Here is a 23562-nt window from a genome sequence, read left to right on the forward strand (position 1 = left end):
TCTCTCTCTCTCTCTCTCTCTCTCTCTCTCTCTCTCTCTCTCTCTCCTTTCTGTCTACTGTTCCCCCTGTCTGGAAAATCCTCTTTCCTTTGTAAAGCTAAGCCCTGCCCACCCAGCTATAAAGTCTCTAGCAACCTTTCCTCTGATTTCCCACTGCATGGTTATCTACAATGAGTTAGACTACTTGTCAGTTTTGTTTGGTTTTTGTTTTTTTTGTTTTTGTTTTTGTTTTTTGTTTTGTTTTTTGTTTTTTTGGGTTTTTTTGGTTTTTTAAGGCAGGGTTTCTCTGTGTAGCCCTGGCTGTCCTGGAACTCACTCTGTAGACCAGGCTGGCCTCAAACTCAGAAATTCGCCTGCCTCTGCCTCCCAAGTGCTGGGATTAAAGGTGTGTGCCACCACCGCCCAGCTACTTGTCAGTTTTGTATTCACTTTTATCACCTCCAAACTGAAACATAAAATCCCACAGGCAAGAAACTTGGCTTACTAATCTCGGCATTTTCTAGTACCTAGCACAGTACTAAGAATATAGTACCAAATAAATGTATTGCATGGGTGAATATATATTAAAGAGTGCAAAGTGTAAAGCCACAGCTGGGAGCTTTCTGTAATAGTGTATATTTCAATCCCTTACAGAAATAGACTTGCAGTGGAATGTCTACTATTTAGCAACCGAATTAAGACTTGGGGAAGAGCCCAGAAACTGCTACACTTCACAAATGGCCATTTGGGAAAGAAAAATAATACAAAGAGCTTGTTTGGCCATTTATTAGTAGCTCAGTAACAGGTCAAATGTCTGAGTCTCTTGAGATCCCTATCTGGGAATGAAGATAATCACTTCTGTTTCCTAATAAGCCCCGACTTACTCTGGTCAATTCTGGATTGTACTGGAAGCAAAATGAGCACAGTAGGACTCCTTCATGCATGAAGTGGAATGCATGGTCTGTGACTACTCTGACTAGAGCCAGGGTGCTCTGCCCACCACCTTTTGAGGCTGCCTGGGACTTCAGCAGAACTGAAATGCAGTTAGTTCTATGTCAAACCACAGGCAGCTCCAAATGAGACTCCGTTAGAGACACAAGTTTAAACAAGTTTGAGTACTTCTTGGACCAGGAGTCACAGTAAAAGTTCTCAAAGCCTCGTGCAGTTTTAATTGTTCCTTGCAGGCTAAACCTTAAAAAGACGTTTAAATCTTTAAAGGGGTTTTCTGTAAAGCTTGTTTTTAAAAACATGCTTCTACAACTGGAAGGGACTTTTATTGAGGAACTTGCCTGTCATGATCTTTATCCACCAAATGATACCTTGCCCGGAATGCTACAAGCCGGGCATAATATGCAGGGGCAGGAATGGAGACGGAGCGTGTGCACCTCACGTAAGTGTGACAGAGCTGGTAAGTCAGTAGCTGTAGTTCATCTGCAGTGAAGCAGTTGTCATCCCACAAGACCTGGTAATGTGAAGGACGGCTGGTTCCCTGGAGGGAGAGTTTTAGGATTAATGCATTTCTAGCAGGACTCAGCTTCCTAAGAGACAAGTGGAACTGAAATCTAATTATTAAGCTCAACAGTATTGCTGCCTCACCCCATACCTACATGTAGTCCCGGCATAGCAGCCCTGAAACACAGCAGTCCACAAAGCTGGGCACAGCGCTTGACGACAAGTCTACTCAAGCAGCTGCTGAGCTGGCAGGCATTTTCCTATCAGGTCAAAGATCTGGACTAGTTTCCAAATTACCTGAATTCCTGCATGACTACAGAGGTAAAAGTCAAACTCAGATGGATGTGTGATGGTGCTGTCCACTGTAGTGCCTGCTGGGACGTTGCCACTTTTCCCCACCTGTTAAAAAGATACAATTTTTAAAAATACAATTAACCATCTAAACAACAAGCTGGTTTAAAGCCACTTCTTTCCTTTGACACATTAATTGGCAATACCTTAGTAGATTGCTGCTATGCAAAGTCTCAAAACTAGATTAATTCAAGATATTAAGCCAGACATGGTGATTCATACCTATAACCTCAGCATTTGGGAAGCCAAGGCAGGAGGATTGTTCTGAGTTCAAGGTCAGCAAAGTCAGCAAGGTCAGCTTGGGCTACTGTGTGAGACCCTGCCTCTAACTAAAATTAAAAAACAACAACAAAAAGTTGGGTCCCTTTATAGCTTTTCCTTAGCCCAACCTTTTATCCTAAAAGCATATTCTCAAACAAGTCTCCAGAGCCTTTTTTGGGAATCAGAATAATAACTTTATCTATAGTTTAGTGCATCAATATTGCCACATGTTTACAGATGACACTCTGTAGGCAGAGAAGGAGAAAACATCTTTTTTTTTTTTTTTTTTTTTTTTCAAGACAGGGTTTCTCTGTGTAGCCCTGGCTGTCCTGGAATTCACTCTGTAGACTAGGCTGGCCTCGAACTCAGAAATCCGCCTGCCTCTGCCTCCCGAGTTCTGGGATTAAAGGAGTGCGCTACTACGCCCAGCAGGAAAACAGCATTTAAGGAATGGAAATGTGGCTCAGCTATAGAATGATTGCTTAGCAGGAGTGTGAGGAAGACCCTGGGTTCAATCCCCGGCACTGCAGCAAAGAGAAAAAGACAAACTTTTCCAGAAAAAAATGACCTTCATTCCCCATCTGAAAGAAAAAGAACCTCCAACACACAAAGCTTTCAGTAAAAGAAAAGATGAAGGTCTTCGAACTGGTTCACCAGGTTCAACAAAACTAATGTTTATATGCTCAGTCCTATGTCTTTGTCTATGTCCATGTCCATGTCTTTATGTCTATGTCTATATCTTTGTCTTCATCTTCATCTTCGTCTATGTCTTTGTCTTCGTCTATGTCTTTGGCTATGTTTATGTCTACATCTTTTTCTATGTTGTGTCTATGTCTATGTCTATGTCTATGTCTGTCTGTCTATGTCTATATAGAAGTTCTAGCACATGATTATCAGAAGCCTCTGATGACATGGAGACTGAGAAGATAGTTCAGAGCCAGGCCAGTCAGCACTCAGTCTTGAATAAAGCAGAATATCTTTGTTCCCCAATCTAATCATCTATTAAAAAAAAAATCAGGTCATGACCTTTTGCATTTCTAAAACCCTAAGGCTCTAGAAGGGGGATCAGGCACTCCAGAAATGCACTGAACAGCATAAATTAAATTTTGTTTCTGTCAGCTTTACTGTGAGAAAGTTTAATAGCACAGAGGCATATGTTTCCATAGGGTTTATTTGACTACTTTCTAACTAGTATGCCTTCCTTCCAGCTGTGAAATACATAACAATGCGTATAAGAACCTGGAATACAGAGCATTCTTCCTTCAAATTCATATCAAGCTTGGGTATCTAGCTGAAGCAGAGAAAGTATACTGAGTTACAGTAATTCCTGCTTATCTCAAGTTATGGCTTCAGTTACTTGTGGTTAACCAATGCTCAAAATATTAGCACAGTGCTTTGGGAAATGGAGATACTTTAGAGAGACAATAAAGTATGTTGCTTTTGTTACCTCCGTGTTTGTTTTTTGAGACAATATCTGTTGTATCACTTAGGATGGCCTGCCATTCAATAGTATGGGTGGTCTTGAACCTACAGTTCTTTTATCTCAGTCTCCTGAGTGCTAAGATTACAGGTTTGAGATACCATGTCTGATTCACATAATTTTATTACAGCTTATGGCTTCCTTTTATTATTATTGATCTATACTATTCCTAAATTATAGTTTAAATGCCATAACAGGCATATATGCTTAGAAAAAAGTGTATTGTGGTGTGTGTGTATATTGTGTATGTGCGTATTGTGTGTGTGTGTGATGTGGTGTGTGCTTCTTTGTTGTATATGTTATATGTTGTGCATGTGTATGTATATTATGTGTATATATTGAACATATATGTATGTGTGTTGTGTGTGTAGGGGTGTATATGTTGTGTGTGTGTTATATGCAGTGTGTGTTGTGTGGTATGTGTTTGTTGTGTATATATGTTGTGTGTGTATGTGTTAGATGCAGTATGTGTGCTGTGTGTGTTTGTTGTGTATATATGTTGTATGTGTGTTATGTGTATGAGCATTATGTGTATGTGTTGTATGTTTATGTATGTGGGGTATGGAGTGTGTGTGTATATGTTTTGTGTGAGTATGTGTTGTGTACAGTATGTGTGTATATGTGTGTTTCAGGCATCCACTAGGAAGTCTTCTATCCCCCGTGAATAAAGGAAACAAGTACACACTGTGTCTAGCATCTTTCCTGAAATGTGTCCTGTAGGAATATGAGTTTTTATAGTGTGCTTAAGTGTTTTTTGTCAAATTTGAGGACTTTTGCATTAAAGCACAGTTTTTATAAGGCCTTTTTTTTTTCCCGAGACGGGGTTTTTCTGTATAGTCCTGGCTGTCCTGGAACTCACTTTGTAGACCAGGCAGGCCTCGAACTCAGAAATCCATCTGCCTCTGCCTCCCAACTTCTGGAATTAAAGGCGTGTACCAATACCGCCTGGCATAAGGCTTTTTTAGAGAGAGAAATATAGCTCAGAGGATAGCACATGCTTGCCACATGTGAGGCTGTAGCTTCAGATTCTAGTAAAACACACACACACACACACAACTTTTCTAATATGTAATTACTCAAAACCACTGTTTAATCGGGTATGATATTTAAGAAGACAACAAAATAGATGATGTTCCCAAAGTTATTTAACCACAGAATATCTTTTTAAAAATTCTCTAGGGATGTCAAGTGGTAGTGGCACACAGCTTCAATGCCAGCACTTAGGAGGCAAAGGCAGGGAGATCTTTGAGTTTGAAGCTAGCCTGGTCTACAGAGTGAATTGCAGGACAGTAAGGGATACACAGTGAAACCCTGTCTTCAAAAACAAAACAAAACAAAACAAAATCCAAAAAACAAAACAACAGAAACAAACTCTAGAGTTCTACAGATTAAAAACCTAAAGCTATGTCTGTATAATGCCTGGGGGAATGGGAACCAGACTCACTAAACTCAACAATTATTGTTTGAGCACCCAAGTTAGGCTTTGCAAATGTTGAGACAATGGCAGAATGGATGAATGAATGAACTTCCACGACAAACGCACTTTGGTACAAAGTGATGCAGGTAAGGGCACTAGAATTGCTGGTAGGGAGGGAGTAATCGCATTGTGTTTTATAGCTTAAGGAGGAGTTGAAAAGGAAAGAGAGCCTGGTACAGCAGCACACACCAGAACTCTCAGCACTCAGGAGGCCATCTTGGGTACACAGCAAATGCTGTCTCTAAATAAATGAATAAATAGAGTGGGATAAAGTCTGAAAACACTAGATGCACCCTGAACCCAAGATAATGGATAAACTGTAGCTCATCCATATTGTCATGTCTGAACTCATCAAAGGGTAACACCTCAATATACTATATTAAATAAGAAAAGCCAAACTCAAAAGCTACATGTTTCTATTCATATTTATACGGCACCCTGGAAGAGGCAAAACTATAAACAAGAAATAAATTCCTATCATTGTTGCTTAATCAAAAGTTAGGGTCAGAAAAGGATTGAGTACAAAAGACTTTTCTGGTGACACCGACCTGTGAGCCTGACCAGCCAGGAAATGGAAGCAGGAGGATCTCAAAGTTAAGGACTGTTCAGGTTACAGAGGGACTTCAAGATCAATCTAGGTAAATTAGTGAGACCTTGTTTCAAAATGTAAGGTAAAAGGGGCTTGGGTGACCGCGTACTTGTTATATGTATGAGACCTTAGATTCAGTGTCCAACACCATTAAAAAAAAAAAAAAGAATCGGTGTAAACAGAACTATATGCATTATGCCAGCAAGATTTTGCTGACAGGACCCTGATACAGCTATCTCTTGTGAGGCTGTGACAGTGCCTGGCAAACACAGAATTAGATCGCACAGTCATCTATTGGATGGAACACAGGGCCCCCAATGAAGGAGCTAGAGAAAGTACTCAAGGAGCTAAAGGGGTCTGCAAGCCTATAGAAGGAACAACAATATGAACTAACCAGTACCCCCAGAGCTCGTGTCTCTAGTTGCATATGTAGCAGAGGATGGCCTAATCAGCCATCAATAGGATGAGAGGCCCTTGGTCTTGCAAAGATTATATGCCCTAGTACAGGGGAATGCCAGGGCCAGGAAGCAGGAGTGGGTAGGTTGGAGAACAGAGTGGGGGGGGGCATAGGGGACTTTCGGGATAGCATTTGAAGTGTAAATGAAGAAAATATCTAATAAAAAAAGAACTATATGCATTAGTCTCATAAAGTCCGACTGTCATCTAAAAAGGCACTCATAGTGTACCTTAACATAAACAACAAAAGGACTGGGATAGATGTGCTCATTCCAGATAAAGGAATGCAGTGGAAATGGGAGATACAGTGAGGACACAGTGGAAGGAGAAATGAATGTGCTGTTTTGGCTCCCCAGGGAAAACATGAAGGAGCAAAGGAAGGTGTCTTGTAAGCACTGGAGGACACTTGGAGCCTTCTGAGCAGTGGGGTGTGTTTTAGAGCCCAACCCTTGAGAGCAGGATGAAGGAGCAATGGCAACAGAGACTGCCACGAGTCTCCTGCCTAGGGTAGGAGAGAGAGATTTGGGGGCAGAACACAGAAGGCTATTTGGCAAACTGGACGTGGCAGGGACAATAAGGCAGGAGAAGAATTTAAAAATGACTCTAAGTTTGTAGTTTGGCTAGCATAAAACACAGTGATTCTGATGCCAAGCAACAGAATCTAAGGAGAAGTAGGAGAGGTTTGGATGGGGATTAAGCAATAAGTGGGAGGTTTAGACGTGTTTTCCTTGACATGCTATGGTAGACTGTATCACTAATGCCAAATATTTCTGTACCCCTCCCTGAAGAAGATTATAAAGTTCCACCCAGCTACCACAGGAGTGGCCATGTAAATTGCTTTGATAATAAAATGTGGCTCAAAATGTGCTACTTCTGGGCAGAAGCCTTAAGAGCCAGCACTCAGCTTGACTTTTCTTTTGTCCCTTCTGCTACACTGACTGGCAAGATTCCAGATAGGCTCTGTCAGCCTAGGTTCCAAAGGGAGGACAACAGAGTCACAGCTGCAGCAGGCCACAGTGAATGTGTAACATGAGCAAGAAATGAATCATTGTAAGCCACAAAGATGGGTTGTTGTTATCATCACTACACAGCAGGACCTGTGGAGACTGATATGATATAATGCTCACAGAGCAGCTAAGGGAAAATATCTTGTAATAATAAATAATAATAATTTATTATTACAATAATAATAATTGTAAAATTCAAAATACAAATCAGGAGTCAGATAGAGCAGTACAAGGTAGAAATATGGATTTGGTGTTGATAAACAAGTGAGCCTGGAAAAGTGGATGAGTTCAAATTGAGAACAGGAAGAAGTCAGGAAAGGGCTGAAGAGCTGGTTCAGTGGTTAAGAGCACTTGGTCTTTCAGTAGATCCAGGTTTGATTCTCAGCATCTACACTCCTCAGAAACATCTGTAATGGCACGCCCCATGGATCGGTCCCCCTAGCCCCTTCTGACCCCTGCGGGTATCAGGCATGAATGTGGCGCACATACATACGTGGAGCAAAAACACTCATACACATACAATAAGATAAACAAATCTAATTCTTTTTAAGCAAAGGGAATCTGACTGCAGAGTCAGGTAGGAAGCCTAGAAATTCATATTACTAAAGCCAGAGAAGGCTGTGCTGTCTTAAGTGTGGCTAAGAGGTCATTGTGGGAATCTGACCTGGTTGGAGATGAACAAGGCACAGAGGCACAAATTTAGTTCTCTCTTCAACTTCCTACTTCCTGAAAATCCCAGTATGAAGTCTGATGTGAGGAAACAGACAGCATGTCAAGTGACTGTTCTTCTAAAAGGGAATTTATAAGAGGAAAAAAAGAAAAGGTAGCCAGCGAGAGTTACCAGCAGTTACCAAATGTTGACTGGAGGAATTGAGGAAGAACTGAACAACTTGTGGAACACAAGAAGGCAGCCATGGAATAAGGAAGATGAGGGCCTGTGAGCTGGCTGAGTGGCTGATGACCTGTGTTCCATCTCTGAAACCTAGATAGAACTTGTCCTTTGACCTACTCACACACAAACATACACAGGAAATTAACTAACTAGTGCGGCAGAAAGCACTGAGTCACAGGCACAGATGTGGAGACTAGCCTGAGAGGTGAGGGAGGAGATAAGGAAGCACAGATCACACTGGAAGGTAGAGGATAGGTAAGCAACTGACAAAATCCATGCCTTCTAGGTCCTAGCTTCCCAGACAGCAGAGGTAGGATTCTGAAGGCAGCCATGCCCACCACAACACTGAAGAAGGTATAGCTTCGTTATCATTAAGACATCATGGATAGGACTTTTTAAAAATGCGCTAAACACTTAATGGGGAATAGAACAATGAGAAAAGATTCACAACATCCAAGGTTTAAGATTTGCTCTCATGTGTGTATAACATGGCTCATGACTGAATAAATGATTTGTTCAGCCAGCAACTCCCATCAGTCAGAGTCAGCGCAAAGCAAATGAGCAAGTAGATGTATTCTGGAGTTGGAGGCAAGCAAGAGAACTGCAGATATTGGTCAGGCTATAAAGTAAACTACAGAACCGGAGCATCGATCCTGAATGATGGCAAAGAACAGAGCTATAGGATAGAAAAATAATTCAGGGTCTGGCAACAGTTCAGAGGTAAACTGCTTGCAAATCTATTTGAGGCCCTGTGTTATATTCCCAGCTCTGAGGGTAGGGGTACAACAATCCAGGTCCTGAATTTCCTCTCCACTTCACAGTAAGTGCATGGACAGCAAGTTTACATCGGGACAGAGAGGAAACCATGGCAATACAAGATGGGTGGCAGGATATTTCCTGCTTCAATTTCAGGCAAGTATTCAGACGATCTATATTAGCAAAGTCTAAGAATTCAGAGTCAGAGCTAGAGCAGCTGGAGGACAAAGATTTACTGTAAACTGGCTGGCAGACCTGGGCATGATGGGGAAAAGAACGCCTGCCTGCTGAAACTCAGAAACCAAAACCAGACATCTTGTTCCTGGAAAAGAGACAACTTTTGTCCTGGAAAACAATGGGAGGGGACAGCAAGCTTGATGACCAAGCAGCAGAACAGGTCTGATCCTTCCTAGGCCTGAGGGAGAGCAGGACTGCTCAAATGAAATAGTATCATCGAAAGTATCCAGAAAGCAGCCAGCCAATAGTATACTCTTGGAACTTTCCCACTTTAAACATAAATATTAAATCATAAGTAAAATAAATAGAAATGTTTTTTATCAAGGGCTAGTAATTATACCCCAAATCAACACTCATTTATTAATTTAATCTTTTGTTTGTTTGTTTGTCTGTTTCAAGACAGGGTTTCTCTGTGTTGCCCTGGCTGTCCTGGAACTCACTCTGTAGACAAGGCTGGCCTCGAACTCAGAAATCTGCCTGCCTCTGCCTCCCAAGAGCTGGGATTAAAGACATGCACCACCACACCCGGCTTTAATTTAATCTTTATCATACCTCTTGAAATAGATTTTATTCCTCTTTGCTGTGTTTTGTTTTCTTAGCCAGGGCCTCATGCGGCCTAAGCAAGCCTTGGATGTGCTATGTCACTGAAGATATTCAGTTCTGAGGAACTGAATGCAGGGCTTTGTGTGTGCTAGCTACATCTCCTGCACTTGCTCTTTCTTTGGAGACAGGATAACTCAGGCTAGCCTGCCACTCAAGATCTTCTTGCTTTACCCTCCCAACTACTGGAACTACAGCTGTGGAACCAACATGCCTAGATGTTCACTATCACATTTCACAGGTAAGAATACAAATGCTCTTCGATTTATGAAGGGATTATGTCCAATAAGGTCATTGTAAATGAAGATTTCACCTAACCTATCTAACCTTCTGAATATTATAGCTTAGCAGTATAGCACACTGTAGACTGCCTACTGTTTACTCCTATGACACTGGCGACATTATAAGAGATCACTATTAAAGCACATTTACTACAGAATGCAGGCTGCTCTCACAGTAACATAAAACTGACAACTCCAAAGTCTGGAGCTGGAGAGACAGCGCAGCATTTAAGAGCACGTGCTTCATAACCCTAAGGGCTGGTGTCTCAGGAAATGCCTGGAACGCTAGGTCTGAAGTGGGACCAAGGCAGGAAGAACACTGGGGCTCACTGGCTTCCAGCCTAACCAAGAAAATGCAAGCCTCAGTTCAGGGAAAACCCTGCTTCAAATAAATAAGCAGAGACTAGTAGAGGGGGACACATAATGCTTGCTTTTGGTCTCCGTATGCATGTACAGATACACGCACCTACAGATATTCACATACATGCACATGCATGCGCGCGCGCACACACACACACACACACACACGCAAATAGGTAAGTAAATAATACACACATATATATACATGCATGCACACATACATATATACATATATGCATGCATACATACACACATAAATGAAAAATCTTAAGTCAATTATCATAAATTTTCATTGTGGCTTTGAGAATTAAAGTCTCTTGCCTGTGATTAATAAGTATGACATCATAATTTTTCCAAGTAGATACCCCAGTAATTCCCTAAACTGATATAAAATCACTGAGGTGATTCTGCTTTATTCCCTAGAACTATCACTCATGCATCAGCAGTAACAAGCAGCAAAACCCACATGTGAAATTCCGGGTTTGCTCTCCAGACCGTTGACCGATGTACTATAAGCAGCTGCCTGGAGCTCCTGACGACATGACTTTCTAGTCATGATAGACTATACCCTCAAACTGCAAGCCAAAGTCAAGGTTTTGTCCAGGGTTTTGTTACAGTGATAACAAAAGTAACTAATCTACAATTCTCCAATGCCCTCTCCAAAACTCTAGACACCAGCATTTCGGTCACATGAGAAAAATGTTCATGCTTAACACTTGTGCTATCTAGAACTGGTCATCTAAATTCAACTGTGGTTATCATATGTATTAAGTTATTATTAGACACAGGTGTTTTAGAGGATACTGTAGACATCTCCCCACAGCCACATAGCCAGGTGAGGAAGCTCACAGCGCATCTCCTTACCCTTTCCGTTTTATCTGCACAGAAGAGTCGTGTGTGGTGCCTCTTTTGTACCACAACGTAGGTTATTCCTGGCCGATAGTCTTCCTCCAAGCTTATACATGCCTTTCGAATTGCTATTAGCTCCGGCCAAGCTACCTAGGAGATAGAAGGGGAATTTTATTTCATGGAGAACTTGCCTAGAATCCCTCAGGTCTCGGGTCTCCAGTGGCAGGAAGGAGGGAGCTCTGTCAGAGTGCTGGTAGGATGGCCCTGGGCTGATGGGAGCACCTGCTTCATCTGTCCCTCGGATACCCCTCCGCGGTAGTAGATGATGCGTGTGGGCTTGAAGCGCGTGGACTTATAGAACTGAATCAGCAGCTCCCGAGCCATGCTCGTCAGGTCCTGCACGACCTCCTGGCTGTAGAGGAGCTCCTGGGCGATCTCCTGTAGAGATGTCTGTACCCGGACCGTGGCACAGTACCGGCTGGGATGGCCATCCATGCTGCCCACCACGGCTGCAATAGAAGGCTTCTTCCCGTCCCCAGCAGGTGGATGAGTGACATCTGCTCCCAGGAAAATGACAGGCTGCTGGAACACTGAGGGCCTGTCCGAATTTAAGAAGACAGTGGCACTCAGTGAGTCTAGAAAAATACATCAGCAGAGATAACTGCAGGTATAATCTTAGAAACGAGGACCCTCTGCCCATTAACCTTCCAAAAACCAACTCTCTTAGGATTGTGAAATTTAGAAGAAGGGAATCAAATCCATTCTTATGTGTTTCATATAGACTTATGCTATATTTATTTATATTATATATGCTTAATTTTTATACATACTATTTATCACTTAAACCATATATTTTATTTATTTTTATTTGCATATACACCTACACAAATATAATCTCTACAAGAATAGGAATTTTGGAGCCAGGCAGTGGTGGCACACACCTTTGATCCCAGCACTTGGGAGGCAGAGGCAGGTGGATTTCTGAGTTCGAACCCAGCCTGATCTACAGAGTGAGTTCCAGGATAGCCAGGGCTACACAGAGAAACCCTGTCTCAAACAAACAAACAAACAAACAAACAAACAAAGAGTAGGAATTTGGGGGCTGGAGAGATGGCTGTTCTTTCAGAGGTCCTGAGTTCAATTCCCAGCAACTACATGGTGGCTCACAACCATCTGTAGTGGGATCTGATGCCCTCTTCTGGTATGCAGTGGCAGATATGCAGATAGAGCACTCATATACAAAAATAAGTAAATAAATCTTAAAAGAGAAAAGAGTAGGTATTTTGTTATATTTTGGTCATTACTAGTACCTAGAATGTTGCTTAGCTCATACTTGGCATTTGATAAATATTTGTTGAAAATACAAATTCATTCAGTGTCCTAGTTCTTTTATCTGAGGACAAAGATGAGAACTGTATGAAAGGTTTCAGCTTCACCTTCTGTCTAATACAGCAGTGGCCAAGGCTACAGACTACAGCCCTTAGTGAAACTTTTCACATCTAAGAGCTCATATAAAAATGGTATTTTGGAGTTGAAAGGCAGATGTTATTATCTTCAGAGACAAGGAACTGAGGACCAGATATCTTAAAAATTCACATAGGCAGCAATCCCCAAATCTCTCAATCCTTGCCAGTACTGTGTTTACCCCAGAACCATCTTGCCTTAGTGTATGGTTACTCCCAAACTAATCTGAGCAGTCGAAACTTAAACAAAAGCCTATCACTTGGCTCGGAGAGAACTCAGTCTCATCAGGCCTCTCTGAGGCAGGCCAGGGGGCGATGGCTCAGTGATGGAGGGCGGATGCAGAGGCTGACACCCAGCAGCAGTACCACAAAGTGTTCCTTAAACGTCACTACTTAGAGTTGGACATGCCAATAGGCACTCCAGCAGTCCAGAAGCAGAGGCAGGAGGATTACTACAAGTTTGAGGCTAGCCTGAAGTCAAGTCAATGTAGTGAATTCCAGACCAGCTATAGGGCTTTATATGAGACCCTGTCTCAAAAAAACCCCAAAATTAAATAACAACAATAACAGATTAAATAACAAAAATAAATTTGCTTATCAGAGTATGATACAAAGCACAGCACAGATAACATAGCTGCAATACCTGTATGCTATCAAAGACTTATAACCAGAACTACATAAAACTGTGACTACAAATCAATAACATTATCTCATAACGCAATATAAAAACGGGCAAAGAAGCCATGTAGTAGGCATCTGAGGTTCCAGCTGCTCAGGAAGTTAAAACTGCTTTAGCCAGAAGTTCAGTATCAGCCCAGGCCCCTCTTCCCTCCCTTCCCTTCCTCCCCTTATCTTCCCTTTGCTTGTGGTACTGGAGTATGTGCCTGTGAAATGCTAGGCAACTGCTTACCACCAAGCTACAGCCTCAGCCTTACAAAATCTGTTGCTTTATCCCCCTCCCCACTCAGATGTAGATATAGTAGCACAAGCCTGTAATCTCAGCTACTTGTGAAACAAGATCACTTAAGCAGGGTCTCAGTATGTAGCCCTGGCTATCCTGGACCTCACTATGTAGACTAGGCTGGCCTTGAATTCATACAGATTTCGCCTGGCTCTGCCTTCCAACTCCTCTGATTAAAAGTGTGCACTACCAAGCCTGGCAAGATTTGTTTTCTAATTGCATGTATGTGCCTATGTAAGTTTATGTGCACTACATGTATGCATGCCCTCAGAGGTTTCAGATTTCCTGGAACTACAGTTACAGACAGTTGTGAGCTGCCTGATGTGGGTGCCTGGAACTGAACTTGGATCCTTTGCAACAGTAAGAGATCTTAACTGCCGATCCATCTCTCCAACCAACCCCTTCACTTTAAGACAAGCCTGGACAGTACAGATTCTGTCTCAAATAAATTAATAAACAAGCAAACTAGTAATAAATCAGAAGACAGACGTTCAAGGTCATCTTCTGTTAATTATCTCTAGACCATTTTAGGCTACATGAAACTCTTGAGATCCTATCCTAAAACAAACAAAAAAATAACCAGATATACAGATAGACAAAAGAACTGAACTGGCAGCCGGATGTGGTGGTGCATACCTTTAATCCCAGCACCTGGGAGGCAGAGGCAGGCAGATTTCTGAGTTCGAGGCCAGCCTGGTCTACAGAGTGAGTTCCAGGACAGCCAGGNCTANACAGAGAAACCCTGTCTCGAAATACCAAAAATTAAATAAAATAAATAAATAAAATAAAATAAAATAAAAGAACCGAACTGGCACCTTACAAAAACCCTGTCTCGAAATACCAAAAATTAAATAAAATAAATAAATAAAATAAAATAAAATAAAAGAACCGAACTGGCACCTTACAAAAACCCTGTCTCGAAATACCAAAAATTAAATAAAATAAATAAATAAAATAAAATAAAATAAAAGAACCGAACTGGCACCTTACAAAAACCCTGTCTCGAAATACCAAAAATTAAATTAAATAAATAAATAAAAGAACTGAACTGGCACCTTACAAAAGATGCCCAAAGTTAACCTTAAACATGCTTATCATCATCAATCAGAGTAAAGCAAATTAAAACCATGGTAAGATACTATTGCTTTTCATAAAAATGGCTACAATTAAAAGCACCGATATTGCCAAGTATTGATAATGGTATGGAAGAACTGGAACTCTCAATGGAAATGTAAATTGGGATAGACAGGTTAGAAAATGCCTGACTACATCTGATAAGGCTAAATCTGTGTATTCTCTATAACTCATTCTCTGTAATCCAGAAATTGCACACCTGGAGTCCCACACAAAAGAAACAATGCTTATATCTATCAATACTGTAGAACTGCACAATGAATATATAATATTGATCAAAGAACAAACAAAATTATGTGAATTTTACCTACTTAATAAAGTAATCCATAACAATGAAAACTATTTAAATGCAACAATGTTGGTGAATTGCATAAACATAATGTTAAGAAAAGGAAGATAAGCCTGACAGAATGTTACACTCCTTTTGTCCCAGCACACTGAAGGCAGAGGCAGGCAGATCTCTGTGAATTTGAGACCAGCCTAGTCTATAGAGTGAGTTCCAGGACAGCTAAAGCTACATTGTTTTGAAAAAAAAAGGGAAAATAGAGAAGAAAAAGGAAGACAAACTAAACAAAGAATACTGCCCCAGTGACTCCACTTACAGGAAGGCAACTGTAAGCAAATCTATATGACAGGTCAGAGGGATAGTTTCTTTTGGGTTTACCTGTTACTCAGGGTTTCATGTAATAAGTAAGCGCTAGCCCTGGCCCTGGGAGTTAGCTCTGGAGTGAGTGACAAGAGAGAGCTTGATAGAGTCTGGAAATGCTCCAAGTCTTACTGGCAGTGGGAACATGTGTTTACATACATGTCATAAGAAACAGCCATTGAGATAGATGCATGTTTGAGATGTTTGTTTCTTTGCTTTGCACTGGTGGGAATGGGACCCAGGGCCTTACACACACTAGGCAATTGTTCTCCCACTCAGCCACATCTCAGACCTTGGTTTTATTTTTTGTTTTGTTTTGAGACAGGGTCTCACTGTGTAGCTTTGGCTAGCCTGGAGCTCACTCTGTAGGTAAGGAAGCCTGGAACTCAATGGCCTGCCTCAGACGCCTGAGTGCTGGGATTAAAATATGGACTATCACCTGGCAAATAAATCCTTGGGGGTTTCATTTGTTTTTATTTTAATTTTGTTTTTTTTTTGTTTGTTTTTGTTTTTTTGAGACAAGGCCTTGATATGTACTCTAGTCTGGCATGAAATTCACGATCCTACGATCCCCCTGCCTTCTTTTCCCCCAAGTAACGGTGGTGTGTACTGTCCTATCTGGCTGGAAAGTGTATTCCTCGTCATAAATCACATACTTTCGCTTAGTAGGAAGGAGAAGCCCTGGTCTTACCTTTGGTGAGGCACAAGCACATTGTTAACCCCTCCAAGCTTTGCGTTTATCTTCAGGCAAAGGTTGGAAAGGGTCTGGGGCGAGGTCTTCACAACATTTTTGACCTGGACACACTGTGTGGCCATACCTAGAAGGGTATCTCCAACGCGTTTCACCTCCGCTATAAAAACAAGTCAATAAATTAGCTGTCTTTGAAATGCTTAGTCACCCGATTACTGTAAGTGAAGGGCAAAGCCCTGAACATTTAACGTTTAGGGCCTGCACACAGGGCTCCCAGCGAGGGTCAGGTGCCAGCACTTTTCCTGCTAAACCCTCAGAGCAGCCTCTCCTTTTCTCCTGGCTGCAGCTCTGAAAGCCAGCCCACTTCCTTTACCCTTCTGGTGCTGCCTGCCTCCACTTGCTAGGTCCCCTGAGGTTTCTTATCCCTCAGAACTGGTCTGGTGAAGGAATTAATCTCCTAGCTCCACCCTCCTCAGAGCACACACCACCCTCTCAGTTTTACTTTGTTCCCCTAAACATTAAAGATTAATAAAAGGTGACAAAAGACACAGATGGAGAGGATTAGAGGTGTGTGATGAAGCTTAAGGGCTGTGTGACCTTACAGTCTGACTCAGATGGTCACCAAGAGAAGAGCCTGTCTGTCACTCATCTCACAGCAGATACAAACTTACCATACCTTCTTCTAGAGGCAGCAGCCCCAACTCCAGTCTACTGCCCCGTTCTGACACTCCTAAGTGCTTTCCACTAGAATGTTCTGCGTCTCCAGCACCTGGACTATGGATGGCCCACACAGCAGGATGGCCCACCAGGTTGGGTAAGGCTAGTTGTATCCAGATGTAGAGAGAAAAACATGGTGTCCAGTAACCTTCTAAACAGTGTTTGCTCTACTAAGTTGGGTCTTAGAGTGAGAAGGGTGTGGTTACATGGAGCAGAGGCCATTGACTATTGAGAATAGACAGAAAAGAAGAATAAGAAACGAATCTTGGCCTGGATGTGGTTCAGTTGATAGAGTGCTTCCCTACCATGTATGAAGCCACGCGTTCAATCCCCAGTACCACATAAGTCAGTTGTAGAGTTACATTCCTAGAATCCCAGGACTTGGGAGGTAGAAATAGGAGGATTCAATGTTTAAGGTCATTCTCTATCACATGAGTTCAAGGCCAGCCTACATAAAATCTTGTCTCAACAGAAAAGGGGAGAAAGGTTGGGGGAGAAGAGAGGAAAGAATAGAAGAACATATTATCATGCCCCAACCCCACCATTTTTCAATGTTGCAGGGAGCTGGGGAAGCAAAGTACTCTACCACTGAGCTACCCGCCTGTGCACACGAGTCTCAGGGGCTTAGCCCGCTAGCACTGCACAGCTGGAACTGTGCAATCACCTAGCTTAGTCTGTCGAACCTAGGACTTGAAATCATCTCTCATTCAACATGATGTGTTTATACTCTTATACTAAAGGCACACGCTTTTACTCCCAGCACTCGGGAGGCAGAGGCTCGTGGATCTCTGCGAGTTTGATGCCAGCCTGGTCTATGGGGTGAATTGTAGGACAGCCAGGGCTACACAGAGAAACATTGTCTCGAAAAACCACAAGTGTTCATACCATATACTGGTGTCTTCCCAGGCAAAATCACCACTATTAGCTGCAGGCCCACATATGTCATTTTCAGATGCTTAAACATGGGCTCCACACTGTCTGCACCTTGAGCATACTTGCAGAAACATGGCTGACCCTGGATTGGCATTCCTGCATCCTTGGAGATTTTACGAAGTTGGTCAGTGAAACTCCTGTTAAGATAAAACCAGCGGTACACAGCACTTTCATTTTCACATGTAAACAAACACAAACTGTTTTTTTGCAGTTGCCAAAAACAGATTGGCAGTTGTACCACTGCAGTTAAAACAGAACAATATTAAAACAACAACAGAACAACAGAAACAGTATTAGTGAGCTAACAGATATCAGTCTGAATTTTTATTACTATTTTTTGTGGTACTGTAAATGAAACCCAGAGCCCTATGTATGCTAAGCAAGCATTCTACCACTGAGCTATATCTTCAAACCCCATTTTTAATTTCTAAAAAGTTATGGTTCAGCTGAGCTTTATGGACTAGAATAGCATTTATATTTAAAATATTTTTTTTAATAATCAAATCAGTAATTCAGAACTTAAAAAAAAAAGAGGGTCCCAGTTTCAGGTAACACATATTTTGATAAGGCTGGTAAAGGCAGAGTAGGTGAGCTTGTGTTCAACTCAGAACATGTAAACGTGATTTCATATTCAAGTTTGGATGTTTAGAATTAGAAACAAACTTGTAAGATAGATTTGGTTCAAGAACCCAACTTTTTTTTTTTTTCATTTTGAAGTTTAAATTTTAGATTTAAGAAATTACTTAAATCTATGCATAAGTCAGGTTCTCACTATTTAGTCTTAGCCTGGCCTGAAATTTGCTATGTAGACTAAGTTGGCCTTAAAGTTGCAGAGTCCCATCTGCCTATGCCTCCCTAGTGCTGGGATTAAAGGTGTGAACCATCAGACTTATTATCAAAGTAACCGATTTTGTATATTTGCCAAATAGGGTTCCTTTGTTTCACCCCAGTTCTGTTTCTTGGTTTTCTTTACCCTTCTCATGGGCTTCCTTACACAGAAGGTGTATCTGTAAGAGGTGACACAACTCTGAGGCAGTTTTCCTGCAGCAAAACAAGCTCACCTAGTGAGTTATAATTGCCAAGAATATGCTAGTTTTCATTTTTACCGGAAAGGGTGCGATGCCCATGGAAAGGTCCTCCTAAGAATAGGAGCGTTTTCCAAACAGCATTGCCCCTACTCTGTCCACTTCACAGCTTCCGGTGAATCTCGTCACCCGTTCCTACTTGAAATATGCAGAAGCTGAGTCAGACTCTCAAAGAATTCTCAGTTTACAATACAGTGCAGGGTCTTTTCTGTAGAGCCGGAAGACATAACTGTGGGCATTGGGGGTCGGTGCCAGTGGAACCAGCACAGACACAGAAAGATGGTATTTCATATCTAGAAGGAGTATTACTGAGCTGAAAACGGGATACTCACTTTAGCAAATCTTCCCTACATTGTTTCTGAGGCGCAAAACAAGCCACTGCCCATACTTTAATTTCAATGCCAGCATAAAACTGTTTTCCTCGCATGTCCCAGACACCCTGGCTGGGTGTGGCTACTGTTTTATTCTTTAAAAACAGAAAACAAAAAAAAGAAACAAAAGAAAAGAGAAAAGATATTACAATCTAAGACCATTTTTATGTTGAAGGGGGAACAAACAAAACTTTATTTGGTACAGTAGAAGTCAGAAGCAATAGAGAGCACTGACTACAGGGAAATTCAAAGGTATCTATTTTTGATTGGTGTGGAAGCAGCTTACCCGGCCTCCGTACTGCAGCATTGGAGCTGGAAGCACCCTGCCCGTGAGCTCTGTCATCTCGTTGTGCACAACAATCCCGAATTCCTTCAGGTATGGGTCAGGCCCACCCACCATGCTGTTGCTCTTCACCTAAGGAATGGAAAGCCTGCATCTATAAGAGCAAACAGGTACTGTGTCCCCTCCGGAGCTGCTTGTTCTTTTTTGGTTTTGGTTTGTTTGAGCTCACAGATGGCTGATCTTGAAGAGCGCCTTACTGACCAGTCTGCTGATTTCCTCCTGTCTGTCAGGAGCAGACCTCGCGGTGGCTCTGATCATCGTGGATGTCTGACTGTCTGTGAGCTTCTTTATACATCTCTGTCCTGCGACTATGTTACAGACCTGCAGAGAGACAGACCGAAGCTAGGTTTCATAGAAATGGGCTTTAGACATGAAGTCTTTGTCTGTTTCCAGGAACAAATAGTTATATAATAAATTGATATGCACAAGATTCTTCAAGAAGACTAAACTCTGCCACAAGTTTATAACACCTTGTTTGTTTGTTTGTTTCTTAAATACAGGGTTTCTCTGTGTAACCCTAGCTATCCTGGAACTCACTTTATATACCAGGCTGGCCTCGAACTCACAGAGATCCAGCTGCTTCTGCCTCCTGAGTGCTGATATTCATTAAAGGCATGCAACCAGACCCACCCAGTCTGAATGCTTCTTTTTTAAAAGAAAAATTAATTCAAGAGATTAGCAAAAGAAACGTCATTTGGCTTACCTCAAGTGGTAGGTAGGTATGCTTTTGCTCTTGTCCCACTTGAAGGCAGGGGAGATGAGGGTATTTCAGCTGCAGATTATACTTCTGCTTGAAATACTGAGCTACTGTACATTCCATAGCTTGACCATTTTCTAGCTGCAAAGGGAAGCTAGAAGAAAGAATGTCGATTTAAAACTTACTTCTTTAACAAGTAAACAAAACCTACTAACATTTTCTATGTTGGTTAGTCACTTAAGAAACAATGGCCAAGGGCTGAGGTGTGGCTCAGTGGTAGAAAGCTTGTTTAACATGCACAGAGTCTTGTGTTTGGTCTGCAGCACTCCATAAGCCACTTAATTAAACACAGTGGTACATGCCTATAGTTAAGCCCTTAGGAGATATAGGCTGAAGTATCAAGAGTTCAATGTCATCCTCACTTACACAGTAAGTTTTAGGCTAGCCTGGACTACATAAGACTCTCAAAAAGGGGTTGGGGGAGGCAGCACGATAGCTCATTAGGTGAAGGTTCTTGCTACCAAGACTGGCAAGTGTGTGTGTGTGTGTATGTGTGTATGAGAAAGAGTGGGGAGGGAGGGAAAGAGAGAAGGGGGGAAAGAGAAAGAGAATGCAAACAAACAAATAATGAAAAAAGAACAATGGTCAGGGCTGGGGCAAAGCACGGTGAAGGGTGTGTGTGCAGAGTGCATAAAGCCGTTTCTTCAATCTCCAGCACCACCAGGGGAGTAATTTTAGTATTGTACCACAACAAGTCCAACGACATTTCAATTTTTGTTGAAGCTGAGAAAAAAACTTTTAATTCAAAAAAAAATTTTTTTTTCTACAAAAGATCTAGGTCTGGTGGCTCACACCTGAAACCCTAAGTACTCAAGAGAATGAGGCAAGAGAACCACTTCATGTTTGAGGCCAGGCTGGAATATTTATGTACACTGTGTGCACACCGGTTGCCTCAGAGGCCAGCAGAGGCCGACAGATTCCTTGGAACTTGAGTTATGGACAGCTATGAGCTACCATGTGGGCACTAGGAATTGTACCCTGATTTTCCACAAGAATAACAAGTTCTTCTAACCACTGGGCCCTCTCTACAGCCTATCCTGCTGGCACTGGCCCTCTCTACAACCTATCTTGCTGGCTACTGAGATGTATACTTGGAGTCATCCCATAATTTTATTTGCTCAAGATAAACTATTTCTAAATGAATGACTATAGTTATTGAGGCCACAATTTTAGATCTCTAAGATTTGAGATTCTTAGCCAAGGCAAATTATGTAGTTTGGAGGCAACAAGACTAAATACACAGGTTAGGAAGATAGATTAAGAGGTATAAAATAAAATAAAGTAAAATCCCTCACTTTGCAAGCCTGAGTTCAGTCCCTGAGTTCAGTCCCTGAGTTCAGTCCCTGGGTCATATGGTAGAAAGAGAGTAAAACTCCTAAAAGTTGTCCGCCGACTTCCACATATATGCTATGGCATGCTGATGTGTGTGTACGTGTGTGCGCGTACACACACACACACACACACACACACACAGAGAGAGAGAGAGAGAGAGAGAGAGAGGCGTGGGAGAGAGAGGCGGGAGTGAGGGAGAAGAAGAGGGAGAGAAAACCATGGATACAAAGTTATAACAAGAAAAGAATTCCTGAATAACCCAAATCATGTAAGATTTATATATATTTAACACTGTTTATTTAGGAGAGCCAAAAGCCAATCTTTCCTGTCAGACAAAAGGTTAGTGATCCTGATGACAAGAATGCATCTGCCACATGCAGTAAGTTCACGGGCACTTCCATACATATTCTCACTTAGGCACAGGACTTGATGCATCACAAGTATGATTAGAAAAGCAAGATTGAGTAAGAGGAAAAGAACACACTGCTAGAGACACGCACTAATAGCTGAGAGTAGCATCAAGCTATAAAGGAAGGGAGGACAACGACACAAATACTCAAAGCAGCACCTGTCTCCCGTGAAGGCCTGTATGATGGCTAGACCCTAGTAGAGTCATCCTGTACTGAGAACTATAACAGGATAGTAATTGATTACAATTATTGTATCCCTTTTTTAAAGTCCTAGGTGTGTTTGTATGCACATGTATATAGCGTATGTGTGCATGTGTGTGTGTGCATGTGGAGGCCAGGGGTCAACATGCAGCATCCTCGATCCCTTTGCTTTTTGAGACAGAGTCTCTCGCTGTACCTAAAGAGCACCCAGTGACTGGGCTGGCTGATGAGCAAGCTCAGGGATCTTCCCATTTCTGTCCTGCTCACGCTAGAATGTTCCCCACCATGCCTAGATTTTATGGGGTAATGGGGATCCAAACTCAGGGGCTCATGCTATAGAGTAGGTGCTGTAAGGATTGGTTATCTCTCCAGGTCCTAATGATTACATTCTTAAATAGAAGTTAACCTATGCCTGGGTGTGGTGGTGCACGCCTTTAATCCCAGCACTCAGGAGGCAGAGGCAGGCGGATTTCTGAGTTCAAGGCCAGCCTGGTCTACAAAGTGAGTTCCAGGACAGCCAGGGCTATACAGAGAAACCCTGTCTCGAAAAACAAGAACAACAACAACAACAACAACAACAACAACAAAAGTTAACCTATGTTTAGTATAGGCAAAAGATATACTAAATCACAAATCCCTAAAATATCTTCTAAAGCTTTGATGGTAAATCAAGATTCCTATGATCCTGAAAACCATCTTTTCCAATGATGTTCAATAGCTTCCTCTGTTATCAAATTGATATCAAATTTTACTGTTAATTTGGCTTTCTTTTCGTTATCTTTTTCTTTCATTTTGTGATTTTTTTTTTTCATTTAAGACAGGGTCTCTTGGAATAGTTCAGGCTGGACTCAAACTCACAACAATCCTCCTGCCTCAGTCTCATCTAAGAGATTACAGGACTAAACTGTCATGTATGGCTCCCATATTATTTTACATGTGATCCACATACGTTTGATGACTGGCTGGCCGTCTTGTCACATTACAAACTCGATATTTTCGTTTCATCTGTCCACAGTGAGTCACCTCAACCTTAAGACCTGAAGAGGAGAGAGAGAAAGAGAGAGAGAGAGAGAACCTAAAATATCAGCTTTAATTAAAATCATAGTTATGAAACTAGATTCAAATATTGTCTTTAAAAAGTCAAGGAGTAAGCCAGGTGTGGTGGTGCATGCCTTTAGTCCCAGCACTTGGGAGGTAGAGGCAGGCAGATTTCTGAGTTCGAGGCCAGCCTGGTCTACAGAGTGAGTTCCACAACAGAGAAACCCTGTCTCGAAAAACCAAAAAAAAAAAAAAAAAAAAAAGTCAAGGAGTGGCAGGGCATGGTGGGACACATCTTTAATCCCAGCACTCAGGAGGTAGAGGAAAGCAGATCTTCATAAGTTAGAGGCCAGCCTGATCTATAAAGTGAGCTCTACAACAGCCAGAGATATGAAGTGAGACTCTGATTTTTTGTTTGTTTGTTTGTTTTAAAAAGTCAACGAGTACATTACT

The 23562-nt window shown here is 41.9% G+C and overlaps 1 protein-coding gene across 1 annotated transcript in view; it reads right to left on the bottom strand.

Moving 5' to 3' along the window:
* Positions 1 to 23562, bottom strand: part of LOC110322815 (protein argonaute-4) — a 44763-nt gene that overhangs the window by 4343 nt on the left and 16858 nt on the right. The window contains exons 7-17 of the mRNA XM_021199605.1: positions 23021 to 23108; positions 20075 to 20222; positions 19573 to 19692; positions 19315 to 19443; positions 18990 to 19123; positions 17525 to 17709; positions 15923 to 16082; positions 11310 to 11625; positions 11043 to 11177; positions 1729 to 1830; positions 1269 to 1468 (exon numbers count right to left, since the gene is read on the bottom strand). Coding sequence (XP_021055264.1) covers positions 1269 to 1468; positions 1729 to 1830; positions 11043 to 11177; positions 11310 to 11625; positions 15923 to 16082; positions 17525 to 17709; positions 18990 to 19123; positions 19315 to 19443; positions 19573 to 19692; positions 20075 to 20222; positions 23021 to 23108 — 1717 coding nt within the window. The remainder of the gene's footprint in view (positions 1 to 1268; positions 1469 to 1728; positions 1831 to 11042; positions 11178 to 11309; positions 11626 to 15922; positions 16083 to 17524; positions 17710 to 18989; positions 19124 to 19314; positions 19444 to 19572; positions 19693 to 20074; positions 20223 to 23020; positions 23109 to 23562) is intronic.

This window comes from Mus pahari, chromosome 6 (assembly GCF_900095145.1).
Source record: "Mus pahari chromosome 6, PAHARI_EIJ_v1.1, whole genome shotgun sequence".
NCBI lineage: Eukaryota > Metazoa > Chordata > Mammalia > Rodentia > Muridae > Mus > Mus pahari.